A 21,430-nucleotide genomic window follows, 5' to 3' on the forward strand; every position below is an offset into this window, starting at 1 on the left:
GGGAGCGAGGTCAGGTGATTGTGCCGGCCAAGTAATTGGAAATGATCAGATGATAATTTGGTCATTTCCAAATGTATATAGGATAAGGAGGTAAACTCCACGAGTGATGTGCAGTGGGGCCCCATCTTGCATGAAAACTGTCGATTTCATTGCGTCTCTCTTCTGTAGGGCGAGTATGACATGCAGGCGAAGCATACCGCAGTGACGCTTGCCAGTCACACTGCACGTCTTTGGTCCATGAGTGCCAACCTCTTCAAAAAAGAAAGATCCCCACACTTGACAGTTCCATCTGTTCACCCCACCCGTCAAAGAAAAATGGGCTTTGTCTGTCCATAGGATAGTCCAGGGCCAGCCCTCGTCCAATTCAATCATTGCGAGGAAGTGGAGAGTGAAGTCAACATGTCATTGTGCGTCCTGAGCTGCAAGCTGCTGTATGATATGGATACCATTTGAGAATGATTAAAAGAACCTTCTGTACAGTGAACCACAGGATGTTCGTCTGTCGCGACACTGCATGCTCACTGCCTGACAATCGTGAATTGCATGCAGCGTTGTCTGCCATAGCAACAGTGATTTCGTCAGCCACCTGTGGTGCAACTGGTCGTTGACCTCTTCCCGGAGTGATGTCCACTTCTCCAGCTGATTTGAACTTCATCATACTCCGTACAGCAGGTGGAGAAAGAGGACCTATTTGCAATCTTTTCAGCTGGTGATATTCTCGAAATGCAGCTGCAGTGTTACTGTTGTTTTGATAACAGAACTTCACCAATAATGCCCTGTTTCTTTTGTCCAAGCTCATGTTGACACGTCAACAAGTTCAATGTGACTGGTCAGGTGTTTAAGACTGATCACAGCACCTGGTGGCCATAGTTGGAACTGGATGGTGGCACTGTGACGCACAGAAATCATGCATCCCATACTCTGTACATTAATGCTAGCATGTTTGGTACTTGTATGGTAATTAGTTACCACGTTATAACGTGTTAAATACAGAAATTTTAACTACAACCACCCGGTATAATATTTTGGAGGTAGCTTTCATTATGCTTGTATGGTAATGAGACATTATTTCTATAATTCTGTGCTGCATACTATTATAAATATTAATGCATGTTAGGCACATGGTGCTGAGCACTTGGTCTGTAAGAAGTGTAATTGCTACAGAGCTCAAAAAATGATTGAAATATACCCGAAGAACACTATAAAACAACAATAAAAGCTTATTTATTCCATGAATTTATTAGGCAACCCCATGATGGTATCTACACCTCACAAAAAAGGACACCAGCATGAGGTCCACAATCACTCTATGAGGCTACATTTATAAAAAGACATTAAATATCAAATAACACATCATAATGAGACTACATTTATAAACAGGCATAAATTATCAAATGGGCAACAGTACACTTAAACCAAGTACTTTACACATATAGTACCCAGAAAACCCAATAGCAAAAATCAGTTCATCCCTCCTATAAGGTGTCAGGTCAGGTAAAACAGACAGTTTGTTGAAGTCATAAGACAGAACATATTCATCCTTGTCATCTGGTCACACAAAAGCAGCTTTGTTAGCTTTTACAAAAATAGTCTCCTCAATCTCATGACCCACATTTGATATAACAACTGAGATATCATGTAGGCCTATGGTAATTTTAAAATCTTCCTGATGAATTATATGTTCAAACAAATTTTGGGTTTGTAGCCAGTTGTAATTTAATTCATTGCACGATTTTCAACCTGGCACCTGTCTGTCATCTTCAGATGAGAAACTGAAGACTGACAAAGACTTGCTCCATTCTGCCCCACAAAGCACGCTGTGAGTATTCCGTGCATGTGTCAAAATTCAAGTTGACAGATGGACCACACTTCAAAGCAGCAGCACCTTCACTGGTGGAACTCAGGTGTCCTCTGTGTAACAGCTCACTGCGGCCATTGGTAAACTTTGTTGTCTTTGATTAGACCAAATTGTGGAGATTATGGGGTTCCATGCACTGTCCAACTGGCAGCTCCCATCACAGTTCATCAGATTTTCTGCCAGGTGTATTTCCATGGATTTTTTAATACTGGAGTCCCAAAAAGATGTAGTCGTGGTCAGAGTCACAGTTTTATAATACTCAATTGAATGTCTAGTGGCAATAGCAGACTTGTTTGGTAGCAAAAAGGCATGTGCAACACTGACGTTCAGTGCAACATTCTTCATGGTGCGTGTGGTCCGTCCTATGTTAGCCACACCACACTGACAAGCGTATTTGGTAAATTCTGGGCTTCTGCAATACAGGGTTGCCACAAATCTCCTCAAGTGAAATACCCTGATTTCCAGACAAATTTTAGCATTTTTCCCTGACAAATTTTGAGAGCTCAAGGGTAAGTAAAGGCAAAAAAAAGTAAGGACTTCGGTATTTCTAACCATGTGAGCAAAAATCTTAGTACTAACATCAACATCTTTTGCAATGAACTGTTTTTAGATGGAGACAGCAAGCCAAACGGATATACAGCGTGTACATAAAGTCCAGCAACATTTCAATTATTTATTGCACAAGAACCAAACATCGCACAGATATCATACACATGTCATTTTGAAGAGAAAACCTGAAAGTTTTTTTCCATGTATACTGCTACAGAATAGTTTGGAAATTTGCCGATAGCGTTAGTCACAAAAAGGCCGAGTCCACGTGTGGAGTGAGCTTACTGTGTGGTGGAGTTGAAAATGGGCTCCTCGATTACCAGATCTCACTCCGTGTGACTTTTTTCTGTGGGGACACATTAAAGATCTGGTGTATGTACTGCCTTTATCATGTGATGTAGCATAGCTCCAGGAGAGAATACGGGAAGCGACTGCCACAGTCGACGATGGCATGCTGGGACAGGTATGGCAAGAATTCAATTACCGTATTGATGTCTGCTGGGTCACTCATGGTTCGCGTATAGAATGTTTGTAAAAAGAAAATTCAGATATTGTCTTCAAAATCCAATATGTATGATATCTGTACAATGTTTAGTTCTTGTGCAATAAATAATTGAGAGTGCTCCCGGTCTTTATGTACACCCTGTATGTTTTATAAAGACCAGTGACATTATTTTACTTCAATAAAATGAAACACGCTTGGTGACCAAAATACGCACTTCGATGGAATCACAGGACAGATTTAAAATTCCTTCACTAATTTCGGAAATAAGCTCAAAAAAAAAGTAGGCCTCTCGAAAGAGGGGCATGGAATAGTAGCGTAAAGCACACTATAGTTGACTGGCAATAAAATGTTGGTTCTATTATGTTTGTTATTGTTGGTTATTACCCCCCCCCCCTGTGTTACGTCTATTATTTTACAGGTATTGAGAAGTTTTTCTTTCAAGAAATACACGAGTACGCAGCCTCAAGCTGCCTGAGAATGCCACAATTTTCCTCTTCTTATCGCCACACGATCTGAGGCGCCTTGTCACGGTCCGCGCGGCAGCCTCCGTTGGAGGTTCAAGACCTCTCTTGGGCATGGCTGTATGTGTTGTCCTTAGTGTAAGTTAGTTTAAGTTAGATTAATTAGTGTGAAAGCTTAGGGTCTGGTGACCCCAGCACTTTGGTCCCACAAGACCTTACCACAAATTTGCAATTTCATCTTCTTATCATCCCATATTTTCTAATAAATAAACTACTTTCAAAGTGCCAAAATGTACTAGAAAAAAATAAAATGTCTATAAAATGCCACACCTTGCAACGTACTTGTGGTGAGTCAGTCACAATTCCTGAAATTCATCGCCCATGGGCTCTGGCCTGCCGAGGAGCACCACGAAAATCTGCCCCATTACGCCACACACAAACAGACCTGGCCTGCAGGCAGGTCAGTGACACTAGTTCTGACAGGCGGGGCCTGCACATCAGTGGGAAATGATGGGCTTCAGATCGGCAGGCCTGAACCTTTAGATGTACCGACAGAAATGACCTGCAGTTTTGGCCTGTCATGGAAATCTACTCATGTGGCCAACTATTCACACGTCACAGACACCATGTTGATGAAATGAGACAGCAGTGATAAATCAATGCAACAGATAGCTTGTGTGAATACTCTGAGAATCAATAATAATAAGGATAGGTAGCAGCTCACTGTAAAGATGATCACTGAGCTGCAGACAGAAACACAGAAAAGACAATCACACTCTCATAATTAAATTTTTGGCCATAGCCTTTGTCAGAAAACGAGAGCACACACACATTCACACAATCACTCAGACACAACTGATGCACACATAACTGCTGTCTCCGGCCACTGCATCAAAAGTCTCTGAGAATCAGATCCAAACAAACCACTCCTCACGCCTCCCTCCCTGCCATCGGCAGCTGCTAGGCTAGTGGCAAGAAGTGGTGACAGCACTGATTGCAAGCTGAGGAGAGTGGTAGAAAGGGGAGAAGCAGTAAAAATGAGGGAGTAGGGAAGCAACACACGTATTCAGCTGCACCCAGCCACTGGCAATGCATGACATCTCAGTAAATAAACAATTTCATCTACTGAGGCAAAAAAGAGATTTTTCCAGTGCTCCTTTCAAATTTCCCTGATATCTTCCTGATACATTTGAAATTCCCTGATTCCCAGAACTTGTGGCAACCCCGGCAATAACAAATCCTTCTTCACCGATCCCAGGAGCTCTGTAATTTTAGATGGCAGATGAAAAATCACTTTCACTTGAAATTTCCAGAGGGTTCTTGCTACTTTAAATGGAATGTTTCCTACAAAAAGAAGAAAAGCTATAGATTTTACTGACGTATTCTCCTTTTTATCCATTTCCTGATTCTTGATTTTAACTGACAGTGCCCGGTTAATGTGCTGAGTGGAATATCCATTCTTTCTAAATGCTGTCTTTAGACGGGTGAGCTTTTTCAGTAAAGTACCTAGATCTTAGACAGCGTGAGCTCTGTGTACGAGTGTTTTAAGCATGCTCATAGTTTGCAAAGGGTAATGACAACTTGACACTTGCAAATACAAATCAGCATGAGCGAGTTTACAATAAACTGATTGGCCTAGAGAGCATAAATTGTTGAGGACATTACTAGAATCACATGTCAAAAAAGACTGTTGGCAGGCATTTTCAATAATTTGGGCAATGTTGCCAGATAGGATTCACGAACTTTGGAAAATACTTATTTCCTTGTACGAGGGGAAAGGGGAGGGGCAGGTCACATGCCTTACAAGAATTTTAGTATTCATCTTTACTGAAACACCAGCCTCGGTGCATGGTTTTCTTCTGATTAATTTTGTTATTTGGAAAACGAATATAATTACCTTTAATTTCATATGCTGCATTCATTAGAATTAGAATCTTGAAATACACATCTTGTCCAAACTATTGTGAAATGCCGCTACTACATATATTGTTTCTATTTAAATTTTTTCACATATGAGCTACTATAAACTCACTTTGCCCATGTCTTATTCATTGTTGCTGGTGCTGACAGGAGAGAGTTGGTAAATCTTTTTAGTTTGGGGAAAACTTCTCCCTCAAGTAAGAATCTTGCAAACCACTGATACCGTTGTCTTCCAGTGGGATACTCCAATTCCACCACCGGTAACTGCCAACCTGCTCGTCCTGCGGAAATATGAAATGACAAGACAATGCTTAGCAATATTATGCAACACAATACTTGGCAGTAATTATAGGAAACTATAATTACCAGGCAAGAGCATACGACTTAACTTTAACATACCAAATGTTCCTGTAATGTGACATTTTACTACACCAGTTTCCTGGCAAAAGTGAGGAGGTGGATCAGTCTGTGGTTCCGAAAAGTTGCACAAGGCTGGAGCATACACAGGTAACCACTCAGGCTCTATTGCTGTAATTCCTCGCATGTATAACTTTCCATTTGTTTCATACACTTCCTGATAGACTACCCACTCTGGGCGTTGTCGTTTTAGAACTGAGTGTGCATGTATGAATACTGGGTCTTCCATCTCTAGGCACCTGCAATCATGCAGTTAAAAGAAACAAAAAGTTTTCCATCAGAAATTGTAGGTAGTATTTGTGATCATTTTCAAGCTGCTCATAATGTAGTGATAACAAAGTAAAATTATTTATAATACTAAAAATGATGTCCTATGAGTATGGGCAGCAGTCTATTGGGAAAGTGGTGAGGGTAAGGAGTTGGGGAGAAGGAAGACAAAGTGAGAGTGCGAGGAAGAAAGAAATCCTAGATCAAATAAAATTGAATTTTAGTGAGTTTCCACAACTTAATAACTCTCAAACTCATTTGGTGCATCCAATTCCAAGTCCTTTACAACACACTTAATTTTAAAGGTAATCCTTTCAAACGGTGTTACCATGATCGTCATTTTCTCTCTACTGAATGGATTTGCGTCAGCTAGATAGCCAACTTTCTCATTTTTTCCCAACAGTCTTCTTATACCCTAATATCACATTTCTCATTATGTGTCCATAATTCTGGTCCATGATTATTGATTCCTTTCACAGATGACCAGTACACACGAGAAAGACTGACTAACTAAACTACTTTGCTAAAAACAAAGTGTGACTGGTTGAAGCTTAATGCTATTTTGTCTAAAACTGACATGGTGAGACTGTGGCTGTGTATAATTAATGTAGGTTGATTCTTACAAAGAAGAAGACAGCAACCAGACACTATTAATAATGCTATTTATTTAAGTAAACAGCACCGTAAACGGTTTCGAACTAACAAGTTCATCATCAGATGGCTGTTCACAAGATTCACTTTACATAATCATCAGTTTTTGATTTTTACTCTCCCACTGTAGCGAAATATTCTTGGTGTGTTGGTGCCCTAAGGTAGAAAACAATGTTAGAAACACCCTATGTGAACATAACTAATCTCCAAATGATGTAATACAGAGTAAACAAATATGTGAGGTTAAGTAGTTAGAGTACTTACATGGAAAATTCCACAAAATTTTCTTGCAAAGTTACAGGATTGTATTTCTGAAATATTGCAAAGTACGTGCAGCACTTACATGATTTGCATATCACCATATTGTGCAAGCACAAAACACACACATACACATACACATACACACACACCAAAAAGTATTTGCCACATGTGAAGTTGACACAAAGATTGAAGTTTCACAAATACAACACTGCCAGAGATGTTCTCCCTCACAGATATTACGATATACAGATTACTTTGATTTCACAGTATGCAAGTTTATAAAGAATAAATGTAACATCAAGAACAAATAAAACACAAAGATAAACCTTACATTATGAGCATATAATATAAAAGATGAAGTTGACAGATGTAGTAACTGGTTTGTGTGAATGCTACTTACATGGTAAATACTATGCTGTATACAGGGAACAACATGGATGTGAGATAAAATGAATAGAATGACACTAGCAATTATATTAACATAGTATGACGCACTGAGATTTTGAATCAATTTTACAGTTGCAATAAAGTGTGACTGAGCAGGGAACTATATTTTGAGGTAAAGCAGCACTGAAGTAGTTAATGTATTACAATGTATACATTGCTTTGATTTGGCAGTGTATTTTTTTTTTTTTTTTTTACGAAGAATTAAGGTAACATTATAAGCATTTATATTATAAAGAATAAACATTAAATTGTGAGCATACAATATTCAGTGAGCATTAATTTCAAATAAATTCGTAGAATGCAGTAACCAGTTTGTGTGAATGTTACTTATATGGTATGGTGTAAATACTGTGACATAAACAGGCAACAACATAGAGATGAGATAAAATGAATGATGTTACAATAGAAATTATATCAATGTAATATGGATCACTTTTTTAAATAAATCAGTTTTATAGTTGCAGTAATGTGTGACTAAGTAGGTAGCAATATTATGATGTGATATTTTGTTTGGATTATTGATTGCATGTTGTTAAAAGGAGTAGTGTTTGTTTATGTTTTAAACTGGAAAGTAAGTAAGTGAAATTTTGTAGAAAGGTTGCATTAGCTAGCTCCGTCTGTTCATTGCAAATATGGTGTGGTGATTTGCTTTTATGCAGGCAATTGACACATTAGCAACCGAGCTGTGCAACATGCACAATAACATCAAATTCACTGTCAAACATAAATCCAATAACAGCATCAATTTCTTAGATTTAAAAATTTCCAGCAAAAACCAGAAACATCACTTTGAAATTTATAGAAAGCAAACAGCCACATATGTGTGTGCATCAACAGCTCATCTTGTCATCCAAACAAACATAAGATGGCATACTTCAGGCCCATGCTGAATCGTCTGCATAAAATTCCACTTGAACCAGTTGAACAACATAAAGAAAAGAATATCATCAAAGCCATAGCTCTAAACAATGGATATAACCCTCACACGATTGATAAATTATCACAAAAAATCCAAAAAACAGCAGACAACAAAGCCCCACACCAGACACCTATGCAGTCAAAGACAAAAACCAGTAAAAAGTGGCAGAAAATATGTCTCACTTCCTTTTCTAGGCAGCATATCCCATAAAATAAGTAATCTTTTCAAAAACACAAACATAAATATAAGCTTCCACACAAACCATAAACTTCAGCAGCTAACCATTCATAATATAAAGAATAACAACCCCCCATGCAAAAGATCAGGTATATAAATTCTCAGATGCCAGAATTGCCCCTTCTTCTGTATTAGGCAGACTGGGAGAAACTTTGAGACTCGATTCAAAGAACATTTAGATGCCACATGTTTGAACAATCCTTCAAAATCTGCATTTGAAATGCACACAACTCTCAGTAAATATGGAGTAAAAAACATCGAAGACCACATCCAAATATTGCACCATGCTGAGAAAGGTAGCCTCAAGAATCTGCTTGAAGAGACAGAAATATATATACATAAAAGCAAATCACCACGCCATATCCTCAATGAACAGACAGTGCTAGCCAATGCAACCTTTCTACAAAATTTCACTCACTTACTTTCCAGTTTAAAACATAAACAAACAACTCCTTTTAACAACAACATGGACTCAATAATCCAAACAAAATATTACATCATAATATGGCTGCCTGCTCAATCACACATTAATGCAACTGTAAAACTGATCTCAAAAAAAAAAAAAAAAAAAAAAAAAAAAAAAAAAAAAAAATTGGTGAGCCATACTACATTAATATAATTTCTACTGTCACATTATTCATTTTAACTCATCTCTATGTTGTTGCCTGTTTATGGCATAGTGTTTACACAATACCATATATATAAGTAACATTCACACAAACTGGTTACTACGTTCCCCGAATTTATTTGAAATTAATGCTCACTGAATACAGTTTGCTCACAATGTAACGTTTATTCTTTATAATGTAAATGCTTGTAATGTTACCTTAATTCTTTGTAAAAAAATAAAAAAATTAAAAAGCTACTGTCAAATCAAAGCAATGTGTACATTATAATACACGAACTTTTTTGGCACTGCTTTACACCTAAATATAGCTGCCTGTTCGGTCACGCATTAGTGCAACTGTAAAATTGATTCAAAATTTCAGTGCGCCATACTATGTTAATATAATTACTAGTGTCATATTATTCAGTTTATCTCACCTCTATTTTGCAAAAACAGACATAATGTCTGCAGGGATACCGCAATCACTTTTTATATAATGTTACTTATAATCCGTCTTGATTGCATGTGAAGGTTGCTGAGTGTGGACGGGTTACTCCTGTAACTGAAATTACAGATCTGAAGATGGTACTAGAGGAACCGAAACTGGTAATGTCAATAAACATTTTTGCAATCGAGACGGATTTTAAGTAATATTATCTCACCTCTATGTTGTTCCCTGTATATAGCATAGCATTTACATAATACCATGTAAGTAGCATTCACACAAACCGGTTACTACATCTGTCAACTTCATCTGTAACATTATATGCTCATAATGTAAAGTTTATCTTTGTGCTTTATTTGTTCTTGATGTTATGTTTATTCTTTATAATCATCCATACTGTGAAATCAAAGTAATCTATATATCGTAATATCTGTAAGAGAGAACATCTCTGGCACTGTTGTATTTGTGAAACAGCAATCTTTGTGTCAACTTCACATGTGGCAAATACTTTTTGGTGTATGTGTATGTGTGTGTTTTGTGCTTTGGACAATATGGTGATATGCAAATCATATAAGTGCTGCATATACTTTGCAATATTTCAAAAATACAATCCTGCAACTTTGCAAGAAAATTTTGAGGAATTTTCCATGTAAGTACTATAACTACTTAACCTCACATACTTGTTTACTCTGTATTACATTGTTTGGAGATTAGTTACGTTCACATAGGGCGCTTGTAACATTGTTTTCTACCTTAGGGCACCAACACACCAAGAATATTTCGCTACAGTGGGAGAATAAAAATAAAAAACTGAGATTATGTAAAGTGCATCTTGTGAACAGCTGTCTGATGATGAACTTGTCAGTTCGAAACCAGATATTTACTTAAATAAATAGCATTATTAATAGTGGCTAGTTGCTGTCTTCTCCTTTGTAAGAATCAACCCACATTATTTGGTTGAAGCTTGTTAGTTCATAGCTTTCATATAATTATAAATGGTACATTTTACTGCCTTCCTCCACAGCTTACTTATATCTACAGTGGATTAATAAAAACAGAGAGAAGAAAATCACCCTAACTACAGGCCTACATCACCCCCCCCCCCCCCCCCACTTTTTGGTAGAGAGGGAGGAGGAGGAAGTGGTCTTAAGTAGAATATTGACTCAATTACCACAGCATGCCAACTAACTTTCAGTCTGGATGCCATAAATGGTTCATTATAGAAAATCATGATCTCGCAAATAAAATTCTGACAAATGAACTTACTATGGCATTTGATCCTGTGGACCACAAAATTTGACACGGGCAACTAAAATTTGATCAAGTGCTCTTAGGATTTATTGAGACCTCCCTTCATTGTAGGATAGAACTAAACTCAAAATGATACAGACACAATGTGGGCTCCATAAGGTTTGGAATGTGATCTGCTAGTGTTACTATCCCTCATAAATAACTTTTAGATGGCTTTCCAAAATTGTTCAAAATTGGTGATATTTGCTGATGACACAAACATGCTAATAAAGGACTGAAAATTGGTGATATTTGCTGATGACACAGACACGCTAATAAAGGACGCTAACTAAAACATACTAAACACTGTTCAAATGAAGACTGGAGATTCTTGCAACTGGCTCACAAAATCAGTTTAAGTCTAAATGTCCCACAGACTCATATTATGCAGTTTAAAAACAAAACTTTTCTTGGGATCCAGGTGGATAAAAATTACAAACCATGACAACAAAAATAAAGAATATCAAGAATTTCAGTTCACTTTGTTCTGCACTTAGAAGTACTTTTCATTGAATAGATTTGAAGTGCAGATTGGTGGTCTATTTTACACGACTTTTACCATGCTGTTTTACAAACTTACTTTCGGGGGAATGCAGATAAACTAAAGCAAGTACTTATCCCGCATAAAACAACAGCAAGAATTCTGAGTGAAGTAGAAAACTGGACATCTTGCAATAACCTCGTTAAAGGTATTGGCATTCTTACACTTACTTTTCACTTGCAAATGGTCTCTTGCTCTTTATCTACTTCAAAAACCACCTTGTTTTATTTCTATGCGATTGGAGATTATTTTAGCTAATATTTAGTACATTACAGAAAGGAGACTGCTAGATCTACATTTATTTATTTTTGTTGAAATAGAACAATGATAGTATTGTTTGTTAACATTGAGTATAGATTTAAGTGTCAGGAAGTTATTTCTGAAAGTATTTGTATGGAGTGTAGCCATGTATGGAAGTGAAACATGGACGGTAAATAGTTTGGACAAGAAGAGAATACAAGCTTTCGAAATGTGGTGCTACAGAAGAATGCTGAAGGTTAGATGGGTAGATCACATAACTAATGAGGAAGTATTGAATAGGATTGGGGAGAAGAGAAGTTTGTGGCACAACTTGACCAGAAGAAGGGATCGGTTGGTAGGACATGTTCTGAGGCATCAAGGGATCACCAGTTTAGTATTGGAGGGCAGCGTGGAGGGTAAAAATCGTAGGGGGAGGCCAATAGACGAATACACTAAGCAGATTCAGAAGGATGTAGGTTGCAGTAGGTACTGGGAGATGAAGAAGCTTGCACAGGATAGAGTAGCATGGAGAGCTGCGTCAAACCAGTCTCAGGACTGAAGACCACAACAACAACAACAGTATTGTTTCAGATTGTACCTGTTGTTAGTTTCTTTACCATCTGCTGTCATAAACAATAAAATGTGGTCTCTGTTCAACATATGTGTCTGTTTTATTTCTTTATAAACAACTGGAGAAAAGGTAACCAGTCACTGTATTACTGAGGTTTTGGCCAGTCAACAGGTATAAAAACAATACCAAACATGTAACTAACCTTTGAATAATGTCTTTCTTTGGAGATAGCATACTAACAACACACAAATACTTACAAAGAGTTACAATGAATCTGCACTACAACTCAAGTGGTTTCTTAATTAATTACCCCTTTAATATATGACAGTAAAACCTTCATTTTTTAATATAATCATCCTGTTCCTTCATTCAATTTGGATTGTATGAAAATGGAGGAAAAATGTTAACACTATAGACAATATGCGTTAACTGTGTGTGCTCTATCAGTTTGGTGGGATGGATTTTTATTCCCTTGCATTTGAACTTATGCATGAGAAAAAAGGAAAGTTGTCAATGTACCTTCATTGTTTCATTAACTGAGTACTGTATATAGATTTTTAGTTTTTTTATTGTCTATGCTATGGGACACTATTGTAATGTGCACTTCTTTGATGCATTGCATGAGTCTGCTGACTATAATTTTACCTGGCTAGCAGATGGGACAGTAGCTTAAACAGTGACTGTTCAACGTGTACAGAGAATCAAACGGTGAACAGAAAATGCTGAAAGCAATCAGGAAGTTATGTATCATTTTCCATGCAAACCGTGTAACATGACACCTCTCCGGAGTGTGACAAAGCAATCCATTTAGTTTTGTGGTTCTAAAAGTAGTGCTGCACATTTATTTATTATTTTTTGTTAACATCTTTTGCAATTTAAATAGCACATATTTGGGCAAAATATATACCTGTTACTGAATCATTTTTATTTGTCATTAACAAAAGAAAGAAGTGTATTTCTTTATATCACGTCTAATAGCAATCGTAATGACTGGACACAAACTGAGAAGTACCTGCAGATAGCTCAGCAGCCAAAAAGCAAATGAATGGAAGAACAGATTTTTATATTCAATATTTTTGGAGCTATTGTTGCTTTTCTGTAGCTTACAAATGATAAGTTGAAAGGACATCAACATGTCTAATTCATATATAAATGATCATATTGTAATATAACAGAGGGAAACATTCCACGTGGGAAAAATATATCTAAAAACAAAGATGAGGTGACTTACCAAACGAAAGCGCTGGCATATCAATAGACACACAAACAAACACAAACATACACACAAAATTCAAGCTTTCACAACCAATGGTTGCTTCGTCATCCCCTCAAACCCAGAACCTCCCACAGGAGAACCCCAAAAGTGCCCCACTTGTGACAGGATACTTTCTGGGACTTGACCAGACTCTGAATGTGGCTCTCCAGCAGGGATACGACTTCCTCAAATCCTGCCCTGAAATGAGATCCATCCTTCATGAAATCCTCCCCACTCCACCAAAAGTGTCTTTCCCCCGTCCACCTAACCTTCGTAACCTCTTGGTTCATCCCTATGAAATCCACAAACCACCTTCCCTACCCTCTGGCTCCTACCCTTGTAACCGCCCCTGGTGTAAAACCTGCCCCATGCACCCCCCCACCACCACCTACTCCAGTCCTGTAACCCGGAAGGTGTACACGATCAAAGGCAGAGCCACGTGTGAAAGCACTCACGTGATTTACCAACTGACCTGCCTACACTGTGAAGCTTTCTATGTGGGAATGACCAGCAACAAACTGTCCATTCGCATGAATGGACACAGGCAGACAGTGTTTGTTGGTAATGAGGATCACCCTGTGGCTAAAAATGCCTTGGTGCACGGCCAGCACATCTTGGCACAGTGTTACACCGTCCGGGTTATCTGGATACTTCCCACTAACACCAACCTGTCAGAACTCCGGAGATGGGAACTTGCCCTTCAGTAGATCCTCTCTTCCCGTTACCCACCAGGCCTCAACCTCTGTTAATTTCAAGTTGCTGCCGCTCATACCTCACCTGTCATTCAACAACATCTTTGCCTCTGTACTTCTGCCTCGACTGACATCTCTGCCCAAACTCTTTGCCTTTACAAATGTCTGCTTGTGTCTGTGTATGTGCTGATGGATATGTGGGTGTGCGCGCGCGAGTGTATACCTGTCCTTTTTTCCCCCTACAGTAAGTCTTTCTGCTCCTGGGATTGGAATGACTCCTTACCCTCTCCCTTAAAACCCACATACTTTCGTCTTTCCCTCTCCTTCCCTCTTTCCTGACGAAGCAACCGTTGGTTGCGAAAGCTTGAATTTTGTGTGTATGTGTTTGTTTGTGTGTCTATCGACATGCCAGCGCTTTCATTTGGTAAGTCACATCATCTTTGTTTTTAGATATAATTATATTGTAAAAATCACACAATGGAAAATCCAGGATGGAATGTAGCAATAACCACTATCCTTCCCACCCCACCCACAGTGGTATTCCAACATCCATCGGACCACAATATACTCGTCCGTCCCTACAGAACCCCTGCTCCCAAGCCCTTACCTCAGGTCACATATCCCTGTAACAGACCTAGATGCAGGACCTGTCCCATACATCGTCCCACCACCACCTACTCCAGTCCGGTCACAAACATCACCTAGCCCATCAAAGGCAGGGCTACCTGTGAAACCAGTCACGTAATGGCGGTAACCACCGTGCTGCATTTTATGTCGGCACGACAACAACAAGCTATCTGTCTGTATGAATAACCACTAACAAACTGTGGCCAAGAAACAAGTAGACCACCCTGTTGCTGAGCACACTGCCTGACACCACATCCTTTATTTCAAAGACTGCTTCACAGCCTGTGCCATATTGATCCTCCCCGTGACACCCATCCAGCCCCTTCAACGTTTCCAATCCAGCAATACATAGCCCTCATTCCACCAATTCACGCAGTCCTTTTACTTCTCTCCTTTTCCACTACCCCCCCCCCCCCCTCTCATCTCTCCCCCTGCCCGCCATCTAACCTCCTACCCAACTGTACTTAGCTGCCCTACCCTCTCCCCACCTCATCCTTGCGCGCTCCCCAGCAGCACTTCACTGTCCTCTGCCCCTACCATGCTATCCCTCCTCCTCACTGTCCAAGCCTCCTCCCCCTACCATGCTATCCCTCCTCCTCACTGTCCAAGCCTCCTCCTTACGCCCACCCAGTCGCCGCTCTCATTATGCACTGCTGCTGTTGCTCGCAGTGGAGCCTCAGGTGTCAGAAGCTGCAGTCTTGTGTCATATCTATTTTCGACAACGGCCTTGTTGACCGAAAGCTTATATTGTGACAGTCTTTTCGTTGTTCATATCTGTGACTCAGCATCTCCGCTATATGGTGAGTAGCAACTTTCCTTTTCACAATATTGATCATATTGTAAAGATTTAATGGAGCTGCTTCATCTAAACAAAGCACATTGGCCAGAAAATGTATGAAAGGTTTCAGCAGTGAACAAAGTGAAAGTGTTTATAGCTTAGGAAACACTGTCCTTTCTCCAGATTTGGCTATTTGGTGAGTGTCATTCCCAAATTGGCTATTTTCCCTTTTAAATATCCACCACATATTGTTAATGGCTGCCTACTGCGGACAGTGGCTTTTCTGAACAACATTCCCATAAACAAAAGACTTTGATGTTAATTGTCAATGGCTTTCCAGCAGTTCCTGTCAGATCCACAAAGTTAAGTGCTGTTGGGCTTGGCTGGCAGTTGGATGGGTGACCATCGGCAAATTATATGTACTCTCTGCAGATGACATTTCTGTATGCAACTAAAAGTCAACCATGTATATCTGTATTAAGACTGGGTCATGCAAATTCAATGCAGACACAATCAAAGCTCTAGGAGGGATAAGTCAACAATGGCTGTACAGGGTAACCAAGAGTGTGGTAAGAAGATGTAACTGTAGTGCAGGAGAACAGGGAGCTGTCACCCTATGATCTACAAACGGAAACAGTAAAACATGCATCAATTACAGAACTGTAACCTTGCTGTTGCATAATCTAGCAATTCGAGTATTCCATTTTGGATTAAAGACTACAAAAATCTGCTGAACCTACACTTGAAAAGAAAATGGCCATAAACCTCAGAAAAGGAACAAAATGGCAGTAAACCACATTAGTGAACTACTGATCTTGTCTTTGCCTTAAGGATGTTTTATGAGAAGTACTGAGAAAAAATAGAAACTTATGTCTATCTACACAAAGAGAAAATGTCTGGTTATAGCATCTTTGAGATATCTGAAGAGGACTGCTTGAAAACTAGAAGAAACACAGAAAACTGACATGACAGTGGATAAAGCACCTCTCCAAGTTTTTAATTTGTACTATGCATTGTTGTAGAGCATACCACCAGGGGTCAGGTGTGTCAGAATATGTACACAAATCATCCACTCTGTATTGTTCCATCAAACTAGTTCACATCTGTAGACAAGCAACACTTCCAAAGTGGGCTGCTCTTATTTCACCTTCCAGTGCAGCAGCAGTGACTTCAATGAATTGCATACAAATACTTGTCCACCCACATTGACATTTTTTATGTCACTAACAGAGCCATTATTAAGCAATTGTAACAAGGAGAGATGTTCTAGTCACTGATATGTGTCTATTTTCTGTATGTTTTGTAGTTTTTGTGCATTCGTCTATTGACACCCCCAGAGGTACTCACAAATAACCCTGTATATAAATACTGCCCATGACAGCTAATATTATTTGGTTGGTGCATAAGATCAGAGCATTTTTGTTTTTTATGTTGGTATTTTAGTTGCTATGGGTTTATTTACTGATTGTAATTTTTTATTTGTAGTTTACTATCGCTGTTTGAAGTTAAATATTGTCTTTTGGAGATACTGAGTGGAACTGTGGATGCTAGAATATGAAGTACCAAGTAGAGAAATTGCAACATTTCCAACATAATCTTCTGTTTGAGTTCAATAGATGGGCAACAGCAGCAGAGATATCCAGAAACATTATCACCATGTTTGGGGATAATAGCACTCGACAGAGCATGGCAAGAAAATGGTTTTCTTGTTTTAAGGAGGATAGTTTTGTCATTAGTGACCCTCCAATTTCAGGAAGAACTTCGAGGTTTGATGAAGATTGTTTGAACATATTAATCAACAATGATTCACATCAGTGTGCTTGAGAACTGGCAAAAGTGATAAACAGTGATAATTTCAACATTGTGTGACATTTGCATGGATAATGATACACATCAGTGCGCTCGAGAAATGGCAAATGGGATGAACTGTGATACCACCACTATTGTGTGACATTTGCATGCAATGGGGAAGGTTCAAATATCAGGTGTATGTGTGGCACATGTTCTATGCCAAAATCATAAAAATCAGTGGGTGACCATATATGCATCTCTACTTGCTTCTCATCAACTAGCTTGTGAATAACACCCGCCATTTCTTCCTATATCATTATTGGTGATGTGAAATGGTGTCTCTATGCTAAAATAAAGGAAAGGAAAGGAAAGGAAAGGAATGGTTGAGCCCAAACAAAGCAGCAACAGAATAAAAAAATTACCCCAGTTTTGGTTGACTGATGTAAATAGTGAAAGAGAATATATTAATGATTACTAACGTCTCTGTTTATCTCTTGTATTTATTTAATTTATTGTAAAGCACTACAAACTTATGCATCAACCTAATAGAATGTTTGAGGTGTGAGAAAGTGGCTGAAAACATTGCTGCATGCATGCTGCAATTATATGATGAAGTCAATTGCTATGTACAGGTGCAAAATTCAAGATTACATCATGTCATAATGAAGAGTGGGGTACAAAATGGGTGTTGTCAGCCACTACTTCTATTCATCATCATAATGAATAAAGTTTTAAAAGCAGTTAGACAATAGGAATCCATACATAGTTCATTAATAATTACGTAATTGTATGGGTCGAGACAGATGTGGACGACAAATTTTATATCTGGTATGAAGAATTTAAAGGAATGGGCCTGTAATCAGCAAAACCAAGACAATAAGTTTTTTATCGAATAGAAATTCACAAACAGTCTATCTAAGAATTTGAAATGAAGAGAATAGGTTGTCAGCATCTTACAATGATGAGATAGCATTGTCTCAGCGCATAACACCATACACTACACACCAAGAGACTGCCAACAGAACATAAGAAGCTTCCAATTTTGATCAAGATTGTTTGGCGCAAAACATTTTTTGTTGCCTATATCGATGTACAGATGGGCAGCAGTGGTAATTACTGGAACAGAGAGTGTTGCCTCCATTCAACAGAAATGAATTACCCCCACTCTAGTGGGGTATCAAACTACACTTAAGACTGGAAAGAAGCATGCAAGAGATTGACAAAGTGAAATGACTGCAGTAGTACAGTCATAAGGTGAAAACAGCTCTCCACAGCATCCTTTGGGTACATTTACCAAAATTTTTTTGGAAGAAGAGCAAATCAGATATTCTGTGATGGCTGGTGCAAGCAAATCAAGAAGCTCAAAATTGGAGATGTTGACTGGCATAAAACATATTAAGGAGAAATGTGCAAGGGAAAAATATTATCGAGGCAGCTCATATACACCCACATTTGGCTTGCTGGAGCAGAAATGACAATAATGATTCCCTGTTAATGATCCCCCTGCATTAAGTTGCTTATTTGCAGAAACGAATATACACTCTATTGACCTCATTTCCTGTGCTGTCCTTGCCTCACTTACTGCCACTATATTTATGGAACCATTACACAAATGAAGTCACCAGTGAACACCATTCACAGGATACTTAAAACAGTGATACGACATGAAAATATCATATCTTTACCAGTTTCATTACTCATCAAAGTCCTAAAGTTCCCAGCGTCACAAACCAAGTCATACAAAATGCAGAAGGGGGAGGAGAGGGCAAGGAGGGCGGTGAGGAAGTGGGGGTGGGGGTGGGGGGTGGTACCAAAAATTGCTGCTTTGTATGCTTGTGCAGATTTTGGAAGACATGGACGAGATAATTACAGAGTGTGTAAAGCGAATACAGACAATAAAATATCTTAATAAAATCCATGAACTTTCAAACATAATACCTATAAGCATGCTTCCATCGTGGTCTATCTGCTGCATCCTTGATCTCATCCAGGTCCACACGGTGAGCAACCTGATCCACGAGGCCAGAAAGCAGCAGCTGTCGAAGATGTCGGGCCTGGGTATCAGAAGGCGGAGGCATACTTGGATCAACAGCTAACTCCAGTTCAGGTACAGCAAGCTGCAACTGTGATGCTAACTGCACACGAAGTCTTCGTACCTCTAGCATAGCCTTGTGTCGAAGTCCATGTTCAGAGCAGAATGACTCTAGATCTCGACCACTGTGAGAAGCAGCATACTCGGCAGCACCAACAGCACGCAAGAGTACCATAGGATCACCTAAATTATATTACATACAATAACGTTATAGCTTCTTGTAAATGGGCTGGTACAAAAATTCAATGATAAAGTATTCCTTCTGATACAGTATAATGTCTTCAACAAGAAACTTGGCAGTAAGAATGTAAAATGAACAAGAATAAATTATGAAGCACTGGAGGTATGAATTAAACAATGCCTTCAGTCACAACTTTTTCGTGTTTTATTAACTACACGATGCGTTTCGGACCCTGTGGGTCCATCGTCAGGTGTAATTGTCTTAGTACATGTTTTATTTATTCTCCTGAATGAGATGAAATGCATATGCCTGTCACGAAAAGATTTAATGTTAAGTTATGAATTTCGAAAGTCGAACGTGGAAAATGTGTGCAAAATGAACAGTCCAAGGAAAGCATTTTTAACATTTTAGCAACGGCAAACATTCTTTTCTCCATTGTTTTAGTACATGTCACTTCATTCAAGATGTACGCTTGCAAACACTTTATAAACACTTCACAAATGTTTTTGTACATGGTGTTGCCAAAGATGAATTTATTTGTAGTGCTAAAGATATAACTATTAAACAATTGACATATGCAAGAATTAACTTTAGAATAGGTCTTTAAAATTACTGAAATAACTAAGGCTTGCAAAATCTGTTTGTTCATTTAACATAGATTCTGGTTTTTTGATTTTGTGGATGTATATCTCCAGTTGTTCTAACAGACTTAGAGTCTTACCATTGGCTTCATTATGTAGTATTACCAAATTGTTTTCTAGACTGTTGATGACATGTTTTGTTTCCAACATATGTTGTGCAATGACTGATTTTTCGAAATTCTTGAGCCTGAAAGCATTTCCATGTTCTTGAAAATGGGTCTTGAAGTTTCTGCCTGTTTACCCTACATAATAGGCAGAACAACTGGGGCACGATACTTTGTACACTCCGCTGTTGTATGTTTGTGTATTTGATTTTAGGTTATGGATGAGTAGGTTTCCTAACTTCTTATTGTTTGAGAATGCAACTGTTACATTTGTTTGTCTGAAAAAGGTTGACATTTTTTGTGATATGGGGCCCAGGTATGGGATACTGGCGAATATTTCCTCTTCTTTCACAGTGTGTTCATTCGTTGTGTTGCTTTTGTGTATTTGTCTGTTTAAATTGTCATTTGTTTTGGCTGTGTAGCCATTGTTTATGGCAATGCTCTTTATTGTATCTATCTCATTTTTGACAGTGTTTTCTTCTAAATCGAGGGAGTGTACTCAGTGTAGCATGGACCTAAATGCAGCGAAAAATTAGAAGCCATGCAACTAAAACTGCATCAGCAACAGAATAACCAAACATCCAACAAAACACAATTTTATAAAAGAGTCATTAACCAAACTGACATACCCTTCATTGAAAAGGAACAACATCTACTCAGGAAAGGGCTAAAACAAAATGTAAAACCCACATTAAGTAACAATAACCTCAAAAATCTGATCATACACACTAAAAAAGCAGCTGATTTAGCTGAAAATTGGAAAACATAAGTAACTGGGATTATTTCTACAGAAGAGTCACGTACAAATTTTAGCAGTGCAGGAAACAAGATTCTTTGATGAGAATTTAGGTGATACAGAACATTGCAGAATTTATGAAGATAAATCAATAGTAAGAATAATGGAAAACACGCCAATATCTGAAACAGAATTTTATGCAAACAAGAAAATTGTAGGCAGTATAACAGATTTTAAGTAAAAATCAGAAACATTTCTCAAATTAATAATAAAGTGAAATAATAAAAACTATACCATTATATATTGCTATGAACAACAGAACAAATTCACAGAAAGTAAATCAATTT

General features: G+C 38.4%; 1 protein-coding gene across 1 annotated transcript in view; it reads right to left on the bottom strand.

Annotated features, from left to right (window-relative positions):
- LOC126419274 (probable ATP-dependent RNA helicase kurz) overlaps positions 1-21,430 on the bottom strand; it is a 130,614-nt gene that overhangs the window by 19,396 nt on the left and 89,788 nt on the right. The window contains exons 12-14 of the mRNA XM_050086441.1: positions 19,268-19,604; positions 5,693-5,949; positions 5,406-5,574 (exon numbers count right to left, since the gene is read on the bottom strand). Coding sequence (XP_049942398.1) covers positions 5,406-5,574; positions 5,693-5,949; positions 19,268-19,604 — 763 coding nt within the window. The remainder of the gene's footprint in view (positions 1-5,405; positions 5,575-5,692; positions 5,950-19,267; positions 19,605-21,430) is intronic.

The sequence above is a fragment of the Schistocerca serialis genome, chromosome 9 (genome assembly GCF_023864345.2).
Source record: "Schistocerca serialis cubense isolate TAMUIC-IGC-003099 chromosome 9, iqSchSeri2.2, whole genome shotgun sequence".
NCBI lineage: Eukaryota > Metazoa > Arthropoda > Insecta > Orthoptera > Acrididae > Schistocerca > Schistocerca serialis.